General features: G+C 40.9%; 1 protein-coding gene across 1 annotated transcript; it reads right to left on the bottom strand.

Moving 5' to 3' along the window:
* Nucleotides 1-1,438: 1,438 nt before the first annotated feature.
* Nucleotides 1,439-15,276, bottom strand: dhx40 (DEAH (Asp-Glu-Ala-His) box polypeptide 40). Its single transcript, XM_056610430.1, has 33 exons — nt 14,982-15,276; nt 14,208-14,534; nt 13,958-14,047; nt 13,601-13,648; nt 12,951-13,357; nt 12,780-12,839; nt 12,664-12,693; nt 11,330-12,060; nt 11,123-11,244; nt 10,921-11,023; nt 10,601-10,827; nt 10,430-10,515; nt 10,201-10,334; nt 9,774-9,963; nt 9,057-9,201; nt 8,927-8,987; nt 8,162-8,778; nt 7,900-8,045; nt 7,690-7,809; nt 7,255-7,491; nt 7,093-7,159; nt 6,875-7,006; nt 6,190-6,289; nt 5,958-6,044; nt 5,657-5,839; nt 5,441-5,521; nt 4,834-4,991; nt 2,730-2,844; nt 2,486-2,594; nt 2,208-2,302; nt 2,040-2,109; nt 1,703-1,928; nt 1,439-1,561 (listed from the first exon to the last, which is right to left on the bottom strand). Exons 17-33 carry the CDS (start codon nt 8,370-8,372, stop codon nt 1,446-1,448), a joined length of 2,253 nt encoding a protein of 750 aa, XP_056466405.1. The 5' UTR covers nt 8,373-8,778; nt 8,927-8,987; nt 9,057-9,201; nt 9,774-9,963; nt 10,201-10,334; nt 10,430-10,515; nt 10,601-10,827; nt 10,921-11,023; nt 11,123-11,244; nt 11,330-12,060; nt 12,664-12,693; nt 12,780-12,839; nt 12,951-13,357; nt 13,601-13,648; nt 13,958-14,047; nt 14,208-14,534; nt 14,982-15,276; the 3' UTR covers nt 1,439-1,445.
* Between the last annotated feature and the right edge of the window lie 633 nt (nt 15,277-15,909).

Consider the following 15,909-nt stretch of genomic DNA (forward strand, 5'->3'; position numbering starts at 1 on the left):
AGCTATTGCTGTTTAGATATGATCTGTCCCTTTACCCGTCATTCAAGAGGCAGAGCAATGGCCATGGTGGCCTGGCCAGCTGTTCAGGATGTTCCCTGGGTGACTAAACGTGGGACGTCTAAACTAAGGCAACAACATCAAGGACCCACTGCTGCGGTCCTTTTAATGAGCCAGGAGACTAATTGGTGAGTCAGGACCATAGTAGTCGTGTGTACCAGGAGTGGTTATTCAGAACCAAATTAGTAGTGTGCACCAGGAGTGATGAGTCAGACTCAGGACCATACAAGTAAGTAGTGTTTACCAGGAGTGGTTAGTCCGGACCATAGTAGTGTATACCAGGAGTAGGGATCCAGGATCATACTAGTAGTATGTAAAAGGAAGATTGGTCGGGACCACGCTAGTAGTGTCTACCAAGAATGGTGATTCAGGACCAAACTAGTGTGTACCAGGAGTGGTAGGTGAGAACCATACTAACGTTGGTGGACACCAGGAGTGGTGATTCGGGCCCGTACTAGTAGTGTTGTCAGGCCCATAATAGTGATCACCAGGAGTGGTGCATCAGGCCCATACCAGTAGCATGTACCAGGAGTGTTGAGTCAGGCCCATACTTGTGTCTACCAGGACATTGACCGTTACCGCATCACGACAAAGCAAATGTAGCTTTCAAGCTAAAACACAAGCTAGCATTTTTTCCCCACACCAGGCAGCTTGCTGATGATCTGATGTGTATATAGCGCTTTTGTTACTCACCTTTCACCTCCTGGGTAATAAATCCGTGCGCGGCGGAGCTCCTTTAAAATGCCGCCCGTGTAGAGAGAAAGAGATCCAGCTCTACTCGAAGCCAGTGTGTATTGAACTCTGTCAATGATCACACGGCTTAACGCACTGCTTTCTTCTCCGCACACCGCGGCGGCGTGCTGCTGCTGGTGACGGCGGTGCGGATCAGCGCGTTCGCACGACACAAGTCGGATAAAGCCCCCCGTAGCGCGGAGCACGGATGCGCATTTCACGACGAGACTAGTGCGGTTTCTAAGATCGCTGGAACAAAAAACGCACCATGTTCAGTTGATGCTGTTATTGTTATGCGGCGGGTCGCCTCCTTATCGTGTAGGCCCTCGGTCTTAAGAGCCAGACTGACTATACCAGCCCCGCATACTCACACAAACAGGACGTGACGTGGGCGGCTGGCGAGCTACCACGTCCTGTTTGTGGGGCTCCCCGATGCCCTGTCCCACGCACTGCCCGTGGATGAAGTACAATGAATTAAGGCGTTATTTTTAAAAAAGTTTGTACGTTTTATTATACACTGTAAAAACCTATCTTAAAAAGGTCCTGTTTTGAGCGTGAATGGATCATCATTTATGATTCATTCATCTTCTCTGCGGCACTGGGACTTCCACCCTGGTGTTGAAGGGCATCCTTGGTGTTGACTGCATGTTGTTACGTCACACTTTATGTTGTCGTTCTAACTTTCTCTGCAGGTAGCGAGCGCGGGCGTCTCCGACTGATGTCTCGTCGTTTCGCTTCTCCAGTTTCTTTGCCGTGTCTTCATCCAATCCCTCTAAAAAAAAATAAAAATAAAAATGGAGAATCTGCATTATATATTGAGCTTATTATTATGTTGCATAACCCAAGAAATCATAACACCAATCCATCTAAACTACATGACAACACACAAATCCCACAATCATTGCCAATATACCTTTTTGTCTCTTTGCCTCCTTCGATTCCAATTTGGCCAGCTCCTCCTCATTGACCTCTTCCCTTGCTATGTTGCTCAGCTCATAGGCATCAACCTCATGAAGCTTAGGCAGCAGGTCCTTCACCCAATCGTAGCGGATCGGACACACTGTCCTGAGGTACACCCGGGAGGTGACCATCATGTCATGAAAGATGACCCAGTCCAGCTCCGCCTCCTGGTCAAATAACTGGGAATTGGAATATATGGAAAAGCTCATTATGATAACGATGCAGTCTTCTTGTATAACAATAACACTCCACAGACTGTTTATTGACAAATATGTCAATCAAATATTTACCGAAGATGACGGATGAACATGAACTGCGGTTCCATGACCATCCATTGTGGAAAATATCTTTCCAATAGACCTAGGTGTTGTAGAGGGAAATGAACTGTCAAAACACGGCAAAACACAAGCAGGTGTTTTGAAGAAGAAAAAAACTCGGGTGACACGTCATGGTGGTACCTCCTAGCAACATTGGTGAAGTATCCAGTGCAGAGGCATCTTCGGAACAGTTCACTTTTGTTGCCAGTAAACGTTTCCACAGGGAAATCTTTCTTCTGGAAGGCAAGTTCACCAGTATTATCAAATCAAGGCCAACCATATAATCTGGCATTGAGGAACTGACAGCATACAACGCAAAATACTACATAATCCACTGAGATGGGTGGACTTTAGTTGCTGTAAAAGGCTCTCAAACTTTATTTCAGAGCTCTGATTTTAATTAAAGGTCATCTAGCTACCTGTTGTAGCCGGAGCAGAATTTCCCGCAGCTGAGTCTCTATGCTGAAAGCTGACTTTAGCGCCCTCCAGTGGATCCAGTTCTCTTTACACCATGCTGACGGAGAATCGCTGTGACATGCAGCACAAAAAACATGAAGTCAATTTGTGTCAAAATGTGGCATGAGTTTCCTCAGCTTTGGATTTGATTTAAAAAAATCGAATGGATAACATATACTTTCCAGATGTTTCATATAATAACTTTACCTGGCTTTACACCACTGAAATACACTCAGTAGGGTGGCAAAGTCATTCATACCGCCCGACTGGGCAGCCATATTTCTTTGCTTCTTATCTGCTTCCTTTTGCTTCTCTGGATGCCCTGGATAATGGTACAACAGTTACTATTAGTAGACTGATGATAGTATTTTATAACACACCTCACCAATGTTGGCACAACTCAAATACATATTTTGACACAAAACATGCCTAAATCAAAATAAAACATTTACATGATATTTGGCCCAAAGTATACACTTGAGGAAGGGCCCGATGCAGACCAAACAGCTGATGAAGTGGTTGGGCTGCTAGGTCAGTCGAGTGAAACAGTTAAAGTTCAACCAAAGACAACCGAGTGGCTGCCATTGGTCGGGTGCATCCCGTCAACCTCCTTTCTCCATTCACATTGGGTTCAGCTGTTTCCAGCAGACCCGCAAAAGGCCCTCAATTGCCATTTATTACATATATTACACATGAGATTTTGAAGTGTGTACTTTATCCGAGAGGGACTGAGCAGGTCGGTCCTACTTTCATTGGTTGAGGACGTGTCGGAGGCCAGGTTCCTATTCACCACATTTGGTGCATGAGGTACTAGCTCTCCTGGACCCTTGCAGGTGAGACGTGGTACATGTGGTTGTGAAACAGTGTTGCAGTAGAGGACTTCCTCACTATATTTCTCTACCCAAAAAAAACAAGTCTACTTCCTGCTTTTTCGCTGAAAACATTCCCCTAGCTAAAAGACAAACCTGGGAGAGCCTAAAAAGTGTTAGATAGCTTGCATTACCTGGGTTTACAAAAGATGAAATGTTCAGTCTTACAGGACAGACGCAGAGACACACCTTGTATATTCTGTCATGTCATAGAGTGCCATTATAAAACATAAAAAAGCACAGAATTAACTAGAAAATGTGAGTGAGAGCTGTAGCACAAAGTGAGGTTGAAAATATTTCAACCACTTAAATCAAGTGATGGGATTTGAACAGAAGTTCAAAAGTCCAAATGGAGTAAACATGCACACCATTTAAGAAAATGTAAGTGGTTGGAAACAAATAAAGTGACAGCTGAATGAAAAGCGCAAAGCATTGCTAAAAATGCAGAAATGTAAAATGAATTGAACTGAAGAATCTGAAAGGTCAAATGTATTGCGCGCGCGCGTGCGTGCGTGTGTTGTCTTAAGAAGTAGGAGTGTCAGAATGGGCAGACGTCTTCATTGAAAACAAAGCCAGTATGAAACTAAAACTGTGATTATGAAGAAAGTTTAAATGATATCGAAATTCCTTTTAGATATCATTGAAGATAGTGTGTAGATTTGTTAAATGGTTTGAACGAAGATAAACGGCTGAAAATTGATTTAGTTACGATATCTTAAAGGCACCCAGTGCAACTTTATGTAAACATTCAATGAAAAATAAACATTCAATTTCTAGTCTTTTTTACACGTAGTAAGTTTCAATAACTCCATACCATTACATATCGACATTCAAGGAGCAAAGATGAGACGTAAACAACAACAATCGCCGGTGGGGAGAAGCCATTTTTCCATTGACTGGAAGCCTGCTTTATTTATTGTAGGTTACAAAAAATAAAGAAAATGGCGGCATTGTTGTTGTTATCGATTTTCTATCAGTTCTCACCACACAACGACGTCTCATCTTTGCTGCTTGAATGTCGGTATGTAATGGTATGGAGTTATTGAAACTTACTACGTGTAAAAAAAGACTAGAAATTGAATGTTTATTTTTAAGCCTCGAAAGTTGCACTGGGTGCCTTTAAGGAGTAGAGGCAGATGCTCCTCCGTCCTCAAATAGACTCCCATGTAAAAAAAAAAGATTGTATTGTAAAAGTAGAATATCTTAAAAAGTATAAAATATTTAAAAATTGTGAAAAAAGCATGCGATTCCAAGCTATATAACATTTTGAAATTTGAATAGAGTCTCTAGTTGAAAAAATTTGTTAGGAGATAGGTCCCAAAGTTTGTAGAGAATAATAAAGAGGAAAGAAAGAATAAAACTTATGAAGAACAATAGTTGAGCGCTGCATGCAGCACCCACCTAACTAGAACCTGGGCACTAGAGTTTTCATGCTGCTGTACCTGGTCTGATGAAGATGTTCTCCACCGAAAGCATGGCGGCCAAGGGGAGGAGAATGTCTTCACATCCATAGGCTGCAGCCTTCAGCAGAGCCCTGGTTAGGCCCGGATGCAGGGGGAACTCCATTATCAGTCTACCCAGCTGGGTCACCTGGCCTCTCCTAGTACCAGGACAGACGTCGTCCAGATAAAGCAAGGGTAGGAATTTTATTTTTAAATGCATTTTTTAATAAACTGTCCTCTGATGATAACAAATCAGGTATCTGTGTCTGTCATAAACCCATCGCATCATTTCATGAATGAAAATTAAAGGATTTGATTGCCAACCTGTCTACCTACCCACCTGTTGCCCATGACCGGAGTCATCCGCAAGACTAAACAAACAAATATTCCCTATTATGAGGCTAGTGAGCTAGTCACGTGTTTTGGGGGATTGGTATAGGAGCAGGGCCTGCATGGAGTGTTCGGATTTTATTGATTCGATTCTTGTTGGTTTCTCCCAAGTTGTCTACACCAGCTTCAAGCCTCAATTTCTCACTGTATCGGTCATGATGCAGATAGATGAACATAGGGGTAGAAAAGAAATGTGTTCAGGCTGTCAGCTACTAACCTGTCAATAGCATCAAACTGGTAGAGCTGCTTGAGGGCTTCCAATAGCAACCGCTCTTCTGGATGATCCAGGTAAGGGAACCTTAAACAAAACAAAATAAACCAAACAGCATGGCCCAAACAAGCAACAGCTTTGGCTATTCGAGTAAAGCCGGCATGTACAATATATGAACTAGTGATTCAAATTGTTGGATGATTGTTGGATGATTATTCAGACCTGATAACGTCGTGAACCCCGAGGCACTTCAGCGTGAGGACGACGCTGGTGAGGCTCGCCCTCTGGATTTCTGGCACCGTGTAGTCAAGCATGCACTTCTCCCAGAATTCATTGCTGTAGATGCGGAAGCACTTCCCAGCCGAAGTTCTTCCAGCACGGCCTGCTCTCTGTTGGGCCTCACTCCTGTTGACGAGAGAGAAGGCCAAGACCAGACCTAATAAGTAACGCCAGTTAACAAAGTTATCAACGTTTACATCATGAGTCATAGCAACGGGGGGGTGGATCAGCGGAAGACACGTACTTGGAAATAGGCACCACCTCCAGTATGTCCATGCCTACCCTCGAGTTATGGTTGAGCTGTTTCACAAACCCACTGTCGACAATGTACCTATTAGTAAAATAAAAAAGAAAACATTATCATTTATCACACTTTGCTCTTGGTTTCAACTTGAACATGTGTATTCATTCAGAGATCAATTCATTTGGATTAATATTTCAGCAGCAATCAACAACAAACCACCAGACAGTCTTACTTTATTCCATTGATGGTTAGAGATGTTGCTGCGATGTTGGTGGCCACCACACACTTCCTTATTCCAGAAGGGGGTGCTTGAAAGATCTGCCTTTGTTGATCTGTGAGTCAAGCATTGGGGGGGTTACAATGGACGTTTCTAATAAACTTGTTTTCATCATTGAAATCACACTATGATGCAGACATTTAACATAGCCATTGCTGGCAATCAGTTTATATACTCTTTTCTGACCAAGACGAGAAGGCGGCAGCACCTTAATCAGCATATTGCCTTGAAGAGGTGAATTCATGTACTCAACCACATTCTGATCAGGTGCTGTACACATTGGACAAAACTACAGGATCCAATAATGCTTTTAGACTAGTTTGTGTGTAAAATTTGGTTCTGGATTGCGAAACATGACCGTCTGTCGGTTATGTATATTCAAGTCCAATATAAAATTCCACATGCATAAAGGACAACCATCCGTATCAAATGTTTGTGGACTGGGGTGCACACAATGTGTATGGTCTTCTTCAGATAACAATTAATAAAGTCAAATAAACGTCCAAAGATGAACCTTTCATTAAAGATGTGAAATCTCATTACCTGCTCATCCATAGACAAAACTAATTCAAAACATGAACAAGAACATGCATAAGAGAGAATATAGGATCCAAGAATGAAGTGATTGTTGTGTTCATACCAGTGGGCATGGATCCATATAGAGGCAGGATCAGAAGTCCCTCCACTGTTTGGTCCTGAACATCATAACGGTAGTCTATACTTTCTGCCTTCTCGTACAACATGTCGCAGGCCTTTTCAATTTCGGATTGACCTGTCAGACATTAAAAAATAAAAGTTGAGGAGAACCAAATTCCTTCCATTTGTTGGGTTGAAGCCGAACATTGAGTTTGTCTTTACCCGTCAAGAAAACCAGAATGTCCCCTGCCACCTCACTGACGTGCACATCGAGGGCTACTCTCACCACCTGTCAAACAGAAGGGCAGAACATATTATATCAAGTAATAAGAGCACAATATAAAGATGAAATTTTGAAACCAAGCAAGTCTACAAACAACCAACCTCGTTCACGTATCTGGAGCTGTCGACTTCTTTGGGGCCTATGGCGTTACCAAACCGGCTGGTCACAGGGAAGGTCCTTCCAGGGATGGTGAACACGGGGCAGTGGCCGAGGAAGGTGGAGAGCTTATCCGTCTCCAACGTGGCAGACATCACCACAACGCGCAGCCGGACTGAGCCGTCCTTGGAGCCTTTATCAGCCTGAAGGAGGGTTTTCTTTAACAAACCTAAAAGAATGTCCTAGGAAAGAAATTGCAGAGTTTAATTTATATATGTGTTAACAATAATCATCAGTGAATTGGTACTTTCGCTATTTACCAATTGCTATTTAAGTATCCTTGTTTCTTTCAGTCAAGAAAAATAAGTTAGAATATAAGTTTACTAATAAAATAATAGAAGATTAAGAAGAATGGAATACACTTTACACAAACCACTCACAGTGTTGAGACTCCGCTCGTGGGCCTCGTCCAAAATCACAACACTGTATTGGGAAAGGCCAGGATCTGCCAGGATCTCTCTTAACAAGCAGCCGTCTGTCATATACTTCACCACCGTAGCCTGGTTCCAACACAAATTACTTAATGATTTCACACATTTCGAATCCATTTTCAATAACACCCCCCATGGCTCCCTGCTTCGGTCTCTCACCTGGGATGTGCAGTCATCAAAGCGCACTTGATAGCCCACTTCTTTGCCCAAGGTGAAGTGCATCTCTTGAGAGACCCTCTGAGCGACTGTGATAGCCGCCACCCGCCGCGGCTGGGTGATCCCTATTATACCCCCCTTCCATAGACCTTGAAGTAAGAGTCATGTCAACGTTGGAGAACACGTTTTAGTTTTATGCCCCCCCCCCCCCCCTCTTATTTCACCAGATTAGTATTTGATACACTTGGGAATCGATTTCACGTACCTGCTTCATACAAATACTGAGGAAGTTGTGTGGTTTTCCCGCTGCCGGTTTCACCAGTCACAACAAGGAACACGTTGTCCTTCACCAGCTTTGTAAGTGTGGCTTTGTGTTGAAGGATGGGCAGGCACTGCGCTTCAACACAACGTTTACTTTCACGCTTACTTCCACGCTTACTTTCATGCTTACTTTCATGCTTATTTGGCTTTGACATGATGCGAAAATGTATAAAAGGTTTCCTCTTTTCGCCAAAATAAAAGTAACAAATAATATAGAATTATCTAACTTATCACGTGATGGTAAACATTAAGGCATTACTTTAACTTGGCTCTAAAAAATCCTACCTTGGTTATCGTTTCGAAAATGCCTACTTGAAAAGTAACTTCCGCAAAACATTTGACATGGCGCTGGTATTGGCTGAAACATGAACACGTGACCCATAGTTTCCGTCAGCAGCCTTCCATGTTTATTGGTCAGATGAACAGTTGTAAACCTTCTTTGATAGGTCCATGTTGAACACACAGCAGGTCATTTATTTAGTAGAAGGATAAGGGGTCCAGCCGAGACTATATCAGGCAGGATTCTCTGACTTCTTGCCTGTCTTGTTTGTAGTACTCTTTCTGGTTTAGATGGAACAGCAAATGTATTGTTCGATGCATTATTACAACCTCTAAAAAGGTGAAGGATAGCTATACATTTCGAGAATAGCCTACAAAGTAGCTTAAATAAGACATGAATGAATTTAAAGCAAAACATATAAACACTCACTATTGTCACATTGTGTGCAATCTTGTCCTTTGCATATCTCTATATTGCAGTGGAAATACACCTGTAGGAACATTTTGTTTTCAGTTGACTTGAATGCTTAAATGTATATTGTTTTCTTATGGTCACATACCAGTCTTTTCCACCCTGTGGGCACATTCACAAACGAGAAGAGCTTGGTGACAAAGCGCTTTCGAAGTGATGGATACCTCACCTCCTTGCTCGACTTAACCGGCAACAAAAGAGTCCCTTCATGGCTATACCCGCCAAAAGGACACCTGGATCATTAAAGAGCAAAGATTTAGTTTGACTTTCTCAAGTGTTTAAGGGAATAAGCAGTGGTGTAAGAAGTACACAGATCTTGTACTTAAAAGAAGCAGGCCTGCGATATAGAAGTCCTGCATTGAAAATGTTACTATACGTAAAAGTAGACCTACACGATAATAAACTCAAAGAACAAAATATAAACCTGATTCGTTAGGCAAAATGAACCATGTCAGAATAATATATATATATATATATATATATATATATATATATATATATATATATATATATATATATATATATATATATATATAATTGTATTGATGCACTAATATGTACATTACTTTAATGTGGTAGCTGGTAAAAGGTAAAGCCATTTTTAATTTTATGAATTCCCCCCTGGGGACCAATATCAACTTTTTGAAATAATAGTGTATCTGGCACTTATATTTTGTATTGTTAATCTGAATCTAAAGTAACTACTATAGCTGTCAGATAAATACAGTGTAGTAAAATCTATACATTTTGACTCAGGGGATACTTGGTTACTTTCCGCCACTTGCAATAAGAAGAGTGCAGAGACCGCTTAACGAGCAGGTTCCATCTCAGGGTGTGGTCCGGGTCGGGAGTGGGCGTGGCCCAGCAGTCCTCAAGCAGCAGCTCCAGCGCTCCGTCCTCACATTTGAGAAGATGCACCTCGACGTAAACAGGCTGTCCCAGTTGAATGGCTTTTGGTGGGCTGCGTGACGTGATGAAGGACCTGTAGGAAGAATCTGGAGAGATGTACAGTAGATGTGTGTATCTTACCTTATTCAATAAAGGGTTTCTATTGACCCAAAAAACGATTAAATATTAATCAATGTCTTAAACACTTGGTTGACATATTTTATATTGACATTTGATGTTGATATTATCAATAATACTCAAATTATAATATCGGCCTACAATTAGCCATGTCAATTTGTTTTGCACATACAAACAAAAGGATTTGAGCAAAAACACAGAACAACCTTTAGCAAACCTCAGCTCTGCCGTGATGGTTCCATCACTCTTGAGTGCTGATTGATGCTCTGGCTTCTGGTCCAAGATCGTCACGTCCAGCAGAGACATGCTCGGCAAGGCAAAGCTGCACATCACCGTCTGTCTGACACAGACAAGAATTGCAACTGAATAAGTATTGAAGTGAATTAGAGAGCGACATGAACCAGGTTGTTTTTAAATCTTTCTTTCTTTTCATACCGAAAGGGAACTGTTCTTATTGTAGAGCGGTGAAGGACTCTTCTTGCACCAATGTTGATCCAATAGATAATGCTGTTGTTCATCTCCTGATAAATAAAGTCAATAATTATTTTTGATGCATTGGTCCGCAGAATCTTTAAATCCAGCATAGCGTTTAAGCGATTCACATACCACAGACTGGGTACCACATTCAGTGAAGGGAAAGCTGAAAGTGACAGAGTTGATGGATCTAGTTTTGGGTTTACACTTAACGCTCCGGTTCGAGGGGATCCGGATGGTGTCCAGATTCAAAGGGATCACTGTGGCATTCTTGTGAATAACGATGTTGAATCCATTTTTGTCACAGGGCTTGGTTAATTGTGGGGACTTTGGAAGCGCTTTGTGTTCTGTTATTTCCTCTGTTGGACACATTCTGATAATCAACAATGAGTTCCAATAGTCACTTCAAACATGATGCCACAAAATAGCGTCTGCAAGGAAGTTATTTGTACCTTTCTGTTCAGTGATGCATCTCACAAGGGTTGGCCTCCCTATATGAATCCTGCCATTGTTTGCAAATTGTATAATGAGAACATTCAAAGTTCTGAAATGTTTCTGAAAGGTCAACAGGGTTTTGGTAAGACATGATGCATATATATATGAACATAAATTAATGTGGGTCATTGTGTGTGTTGGCTTCAAAGTAAGGCTTACTTGTCTTGTCACAAAACAGCCATGGTAAGAAACTGTAAGGATGACAAAGTTATCCGTTTCTTGGAATAAGTAGTGGCATTGATGAGCAATGGCCATGGCTTCATAACTCCTGCCTTGTTCATCTATGTAGAAATTTATTAATCAGCAAAACGCCTTGGCCATAAACTCAAAAAAATTACTGAACAAGAACATATTCCTTAGCCTTACCTTGAACATAAATTGCAAAGGGGAGACGTTCGACCTGCTGTTTTGATATAAAAAAAGACATGAAGTCTTTCTGGCAAAGTAAAGTGTTGTTTTTTCCAGAATAATCCCCCATTTGGAATGGTTTTGAGGAACAACATACTTTGCATATATAAAGTAAATACAACAGGGAGAATTGGATTAATCTGCACAGAGTATTATTGTGAGTACAGGTCATAATGTTAAATTAGGTCAGTAGATTGGTCTAAACCACCAGATGTTTCTCATTTACTCTAATTATCCTAAAGCCAACACAGGATGGTATTCTCTTTTGTCCTTTATTGATCAATTTGACAAAGACAATTTCAATCAAAGGTATAACATAAAAGTAATGAAATTAAAATACATGTCAGGGAAGTTTGAGTTTAGGTATTATGTTGATTATAATAATGTTTAGAAATGAGCTCAGTCGGGTAGGGCCTGGTGGAAAAAAATGCATCATGGGATCACGCAATACAATCACATTCCTGGACAATGAAAGGAGAGTTTCAAACTTTATAAGAATCAAGAGACATAAATAAATATCAAATACTTACAATTAATAATACCATAAAACGACTATCATTAATTGTTAGTTATTCATCATTTTCAATTCAAAATAAAAAAGCCAATAATAGCAGACATTGAAATTCGTTTTTTCTAAAGATGATTGACTTGGCTGGGGCTGCTGCTGTTGTAAATTGGGTTTTCATATCCTGAAGAAGACAACAAAATTAGTGGCCAGCCATTAAAACAGAATAAAGACAATTTTGACCCTGATAATATATACTTAAAGGTTGGGTATGGGATTTGCGAAACGCCAGCAGATTTTGAAAATAAACAACTCAAATGGTCCTCCCCCCTCTCCTTCAACGCTGACTCTGACTCCACCCATTCCAAGTACATGGATGCGCAATCATGCACGAGTGAACACAGATGCGCGAGAGCGAGCCATTAGCTAGTTAGCTAGCTCCGGTAGCTACCGCAGGATAACAACAAACAGAAGCTTGCTCTGGGTCACGAGCTTTGAGTACGTGCACGAAGGGGTCGCGCGGGGAGCGGGGGAGGGGGAGTGCAGTGCGACCGTTTGATTGACGGACTTACTGTCCAATGCAACTCGGTGGCTCTGGAAATCATTGGCTGGAGTTTTTCGAGCCCTGCCCGTTCCACAGATGATTGACTTGTTTAATTTTCATGTCAGTACTTCTAACTCAGTGGCTGTAAGTGGGTTATGATAAGGATTTCAAGTAATTTTGCAAAAATGGCCAAAAAAGCGAATTCCATACCCAACCTTTAAGATAGTCCTACTGTCTACTCACTCTGTTTAGCTTTCTTTCCCCGAAGACCTGCTGCAATAACGAACAAATAACATGCGATGAAAATGTTTTCCGTTATGTTTATTTTAGTTAATTTCTGAAGCAACTGCTCCTTTTACCTCTGGGTCTTCTTTCTTTTTGAGCGGAACTCCTTTGCTGGATTATCTCATCTTGATTTACTGTAAAGTTATAAAGGCCTTAATATCAGTAAAAATATATAGTTTAAAGACATTATGTAGAAAATTATATTAATATACAGCCCACATTAAGGCATCCGAATTGCAAATTACCGTAAAAATGACGACTTGCATTTCGTAGTCTGCTGAATATTTCTGAAAATGAAGAAAATGTATTAGACGGGTATACAGCCTGACACAGCCAGACCAAGTTCGCTCCACGAAAATGGAGGTCAGCTTGTAAGATTTAGGCTGGCATTGAGATGCTTGTTAAAATATGGATTTGCCACAAATATAAACCGCAAGACGTCCTCGGAAACCTCGGTTTAGCAGGGCATGCTTTCTCTCGGTACTCCTGGTACGTTCGAACTGCGGGTGTCCTCTGACTGGCCTACAGGGGGCGACACTTTCACTCTGTTCCTCATAATCATGGATGGTTTCTGGGGGACCTTGATCCTGATTTCTGGCCAGGCGCTCGTCCTCAGATAGACCAATGTCTGCAGGCTCCTGCTCATCGTTTTCTTAGGAACAAAAATAAAAATAAAACCCCAAATCCAACAGCAATGGATGAATACTGTTGGACTACCAGCAAGAACCTTAATAAAGTCAGCATGAACTCAACCTAACCCTAACCCTCAACTTGATGATAGATGACATTTTTACAATGTAGAATGGCAGTATCTGAAACGTAGTTCTATTTGTGGGTTTACATAAGTCCTTTGATTATATTGCATTGAGTGCATGCTTAGCCCGACCTCTCATACCTTGTCTCTTACGGGTCCCTCTCTGTGACAGGGAACACCCTTTACACCCTGTCACAGAAGTAAGAATATGTCCTTAATTGCATTAAATAGATCTTTATTATTTACATTTTTCATGCACGTCCATTATCTATTTTCAATTTGCTCCTATTTCCCATTTAATAAGTACAATTCTACAATTGTTGCTAGAGTCACAAATGACGGCCTACAGATTTTGTTTCAAAGTAAATAATCAATGACTGTGCCAATAAATGACCTAAATGATCCAACACCCCTCTGCTTAAAACATGGACTAATCGATTAAGTCAACCGTTTTGAAATGATATGTTGTCTTACATAGTGTGAAATGGAATAACTCACTTGAGAATGCTTTGTAACAGCAGAAACATACAAACAGGATGACTGTGGTCACGCCAGCGGTGATGCACAGAGGAAGCCACAGATCAACTTCTGCACGAGAAACAGCAATTTTATCTCACATACCTGCCACTTTCTGTAATTATAACAACAATAATACAATTATATGATTATTATTATTACTATTATTATTATCAAAACAAAAACAGGTGTTATTTTTTATAAATTACAGAATAATAATCATATTTCTCACCCTCATTTTGAACTACCACTTGGTGACATGCATCAGCTGGTCCACACTGGTAGCATCCCAGGTCTGACTCTTGAAGGCCGTCGATACGGATGGTGTAGTTCCCCCTGGAGCCCTCGTTGGGGAAGGTTTTCACCCGACCTTCCCTGGGCTCCAAGAACCAAACCTTCCCTTGAGACGACAGATTAACAAGAGGTGCTCCAGTGTTTTGGACCCACAGCATCCAGTCAGTTCTACCGAGGAAGGGAGCATGGCAGGGTAGGAGGATAGAGGACCGCAGGGAGGCACTGATCATCACAGTGTCACAGGAATCCTGGCAATGGGACTGGTCTGAAAGACATACCATATAGCTTGCATTCACAAATGTGGCATTTCCCATCTTGTCAATAAGAGATGAATGGCCATAGATGGGTGGCAGATATAGTTTTATTTTTAATAATTAACAATTATCCAAAGGTGAATAATTGTTCTAGTATAAACTACACGTGAACACACCAAAGAAATACAAGATAACACTTTTTGCCACAATTTATTTGTTTTTATTAGCTGTTTATTTGTTTTCATTAGCGTGACGAGACGACCGTCCCACACGCAAAAATAATATCCAGAGTTTGAGATCTCAATCATGGGATATGGCCCAATGTCCCGAGAGAGCGAACAAATACAATTGCGCCATCTTAGGAGGTTCACGTGCAGCACACTAATACCATTTATACAATATTAATAATATTATAATAACACAAGTAGTCTGATATCAGCTTAAAAAAAACGTCTTACCGTTTAAAGATGCACATAAATTGCATAAGGCGAACCAAGCTATGCTCTTGTGCATGTCAAACATCTTGAAGGTTAAATCGAGTTTGAACAGTTGTCTTCTTGTAGCTTGAGAAAACCACATGTTAGTTTCCGGAAATGTCTCACATTTGGAAATAAGGTCATAGGTTGAATAGGAGAGTGGTAGGCCTTTAACACTATAACACTTTTTATTTGTGTGTGATGTATGTGTGAACCTCAGTACGCAATGTTTTATTTTTTATATTATGTTTTTGCAACATAGATAGACTACACATCATGTGTGTAAATGTAGAAAGCTTCATTTATTGGAAGGGTTTTCAAAACCATCTGTAGCCGCAAATGTCAACGTAGCTGTGCATTTCATTGGTTTCCTGTGGAACCGGATGAGGCATTATTTTTAAGTCTGGATTCGGAGGTAGGACTTGAAGAGTGGTAAAGGTTCAACACATGGTTTATTCAGCGATACAAGGTAAACAGACATGCACTCTTTCTCTGTTAAAAGCCTCTAATGTCTCTACTTAGATCAAAAACTGTCTATGTGGTTGACAAGGGAATACATGCAAGTTGAGAGTGTAATTAAAGCACCTCTTTGAAACACGATGTCAAACATGGTCAAAGGAAAATATATATTTGATCCTCATTCACATAAAATTGGTTCAAGTTTTACTAAATGAGCTGGCACATTTACTTAGATCAATTTATAGGACAGTTTTCTATGTGTAGGCGTGTCCTTTGTTTTAGCTAGGTTTTTAAAATAACACTTCCTGTTCCTTAGAATAAACAAAACCCACAATCATATGTGTGAGCTAATGTATAATATTTTATTGGCTGTCATTCTCCACAGAAAACGTGTTTTCTAGGTGTCTCAAAATTGAAACATTCAGGTTCATCAACATGTGTACAATCCTAA

Source organism: Gadus chalcogrammus, chromosome 16 (genome assembly GCF_026213295.1).
Source record: "Gadus chalcogrammus isolate NIFS_2021 chromosome 16, NIFS_Gcha_1.0, whole genome shotgun sequence".
NCBI classification, from domain to species: Eukaryota; Metazoa; Chordata; class Actinopteri; order Gadiformes; family Gadidae; genus Gadus; species Gadus chalcogrammus.

Excerpts from the sequence above, each read along its gene's own strand:
- dhx40 (XM_056610430.1), bottom strand. The coding sequence starts at position 8,372 with ATGTCAAAGCCAAATAAGCATGAAAGTAAGCATGAAAGTAAGCGTGGA. Across the intron at positions 2,595-2,729 it reads TTTCAGTGGTGTAAAGCCAG|CGATTCTCCGTCAGCATGGT; the intron begins GTAAAGTTATTA and ends TGCATGTCACAG. Across the intron at positions 1,929-2,039 it reads ATGTTCATCCGTCATCTTCG|TTATTTGACCAGGAGGCGGA; the intron begins GTAAATATTTGA and ends TCCAATTCCCAG.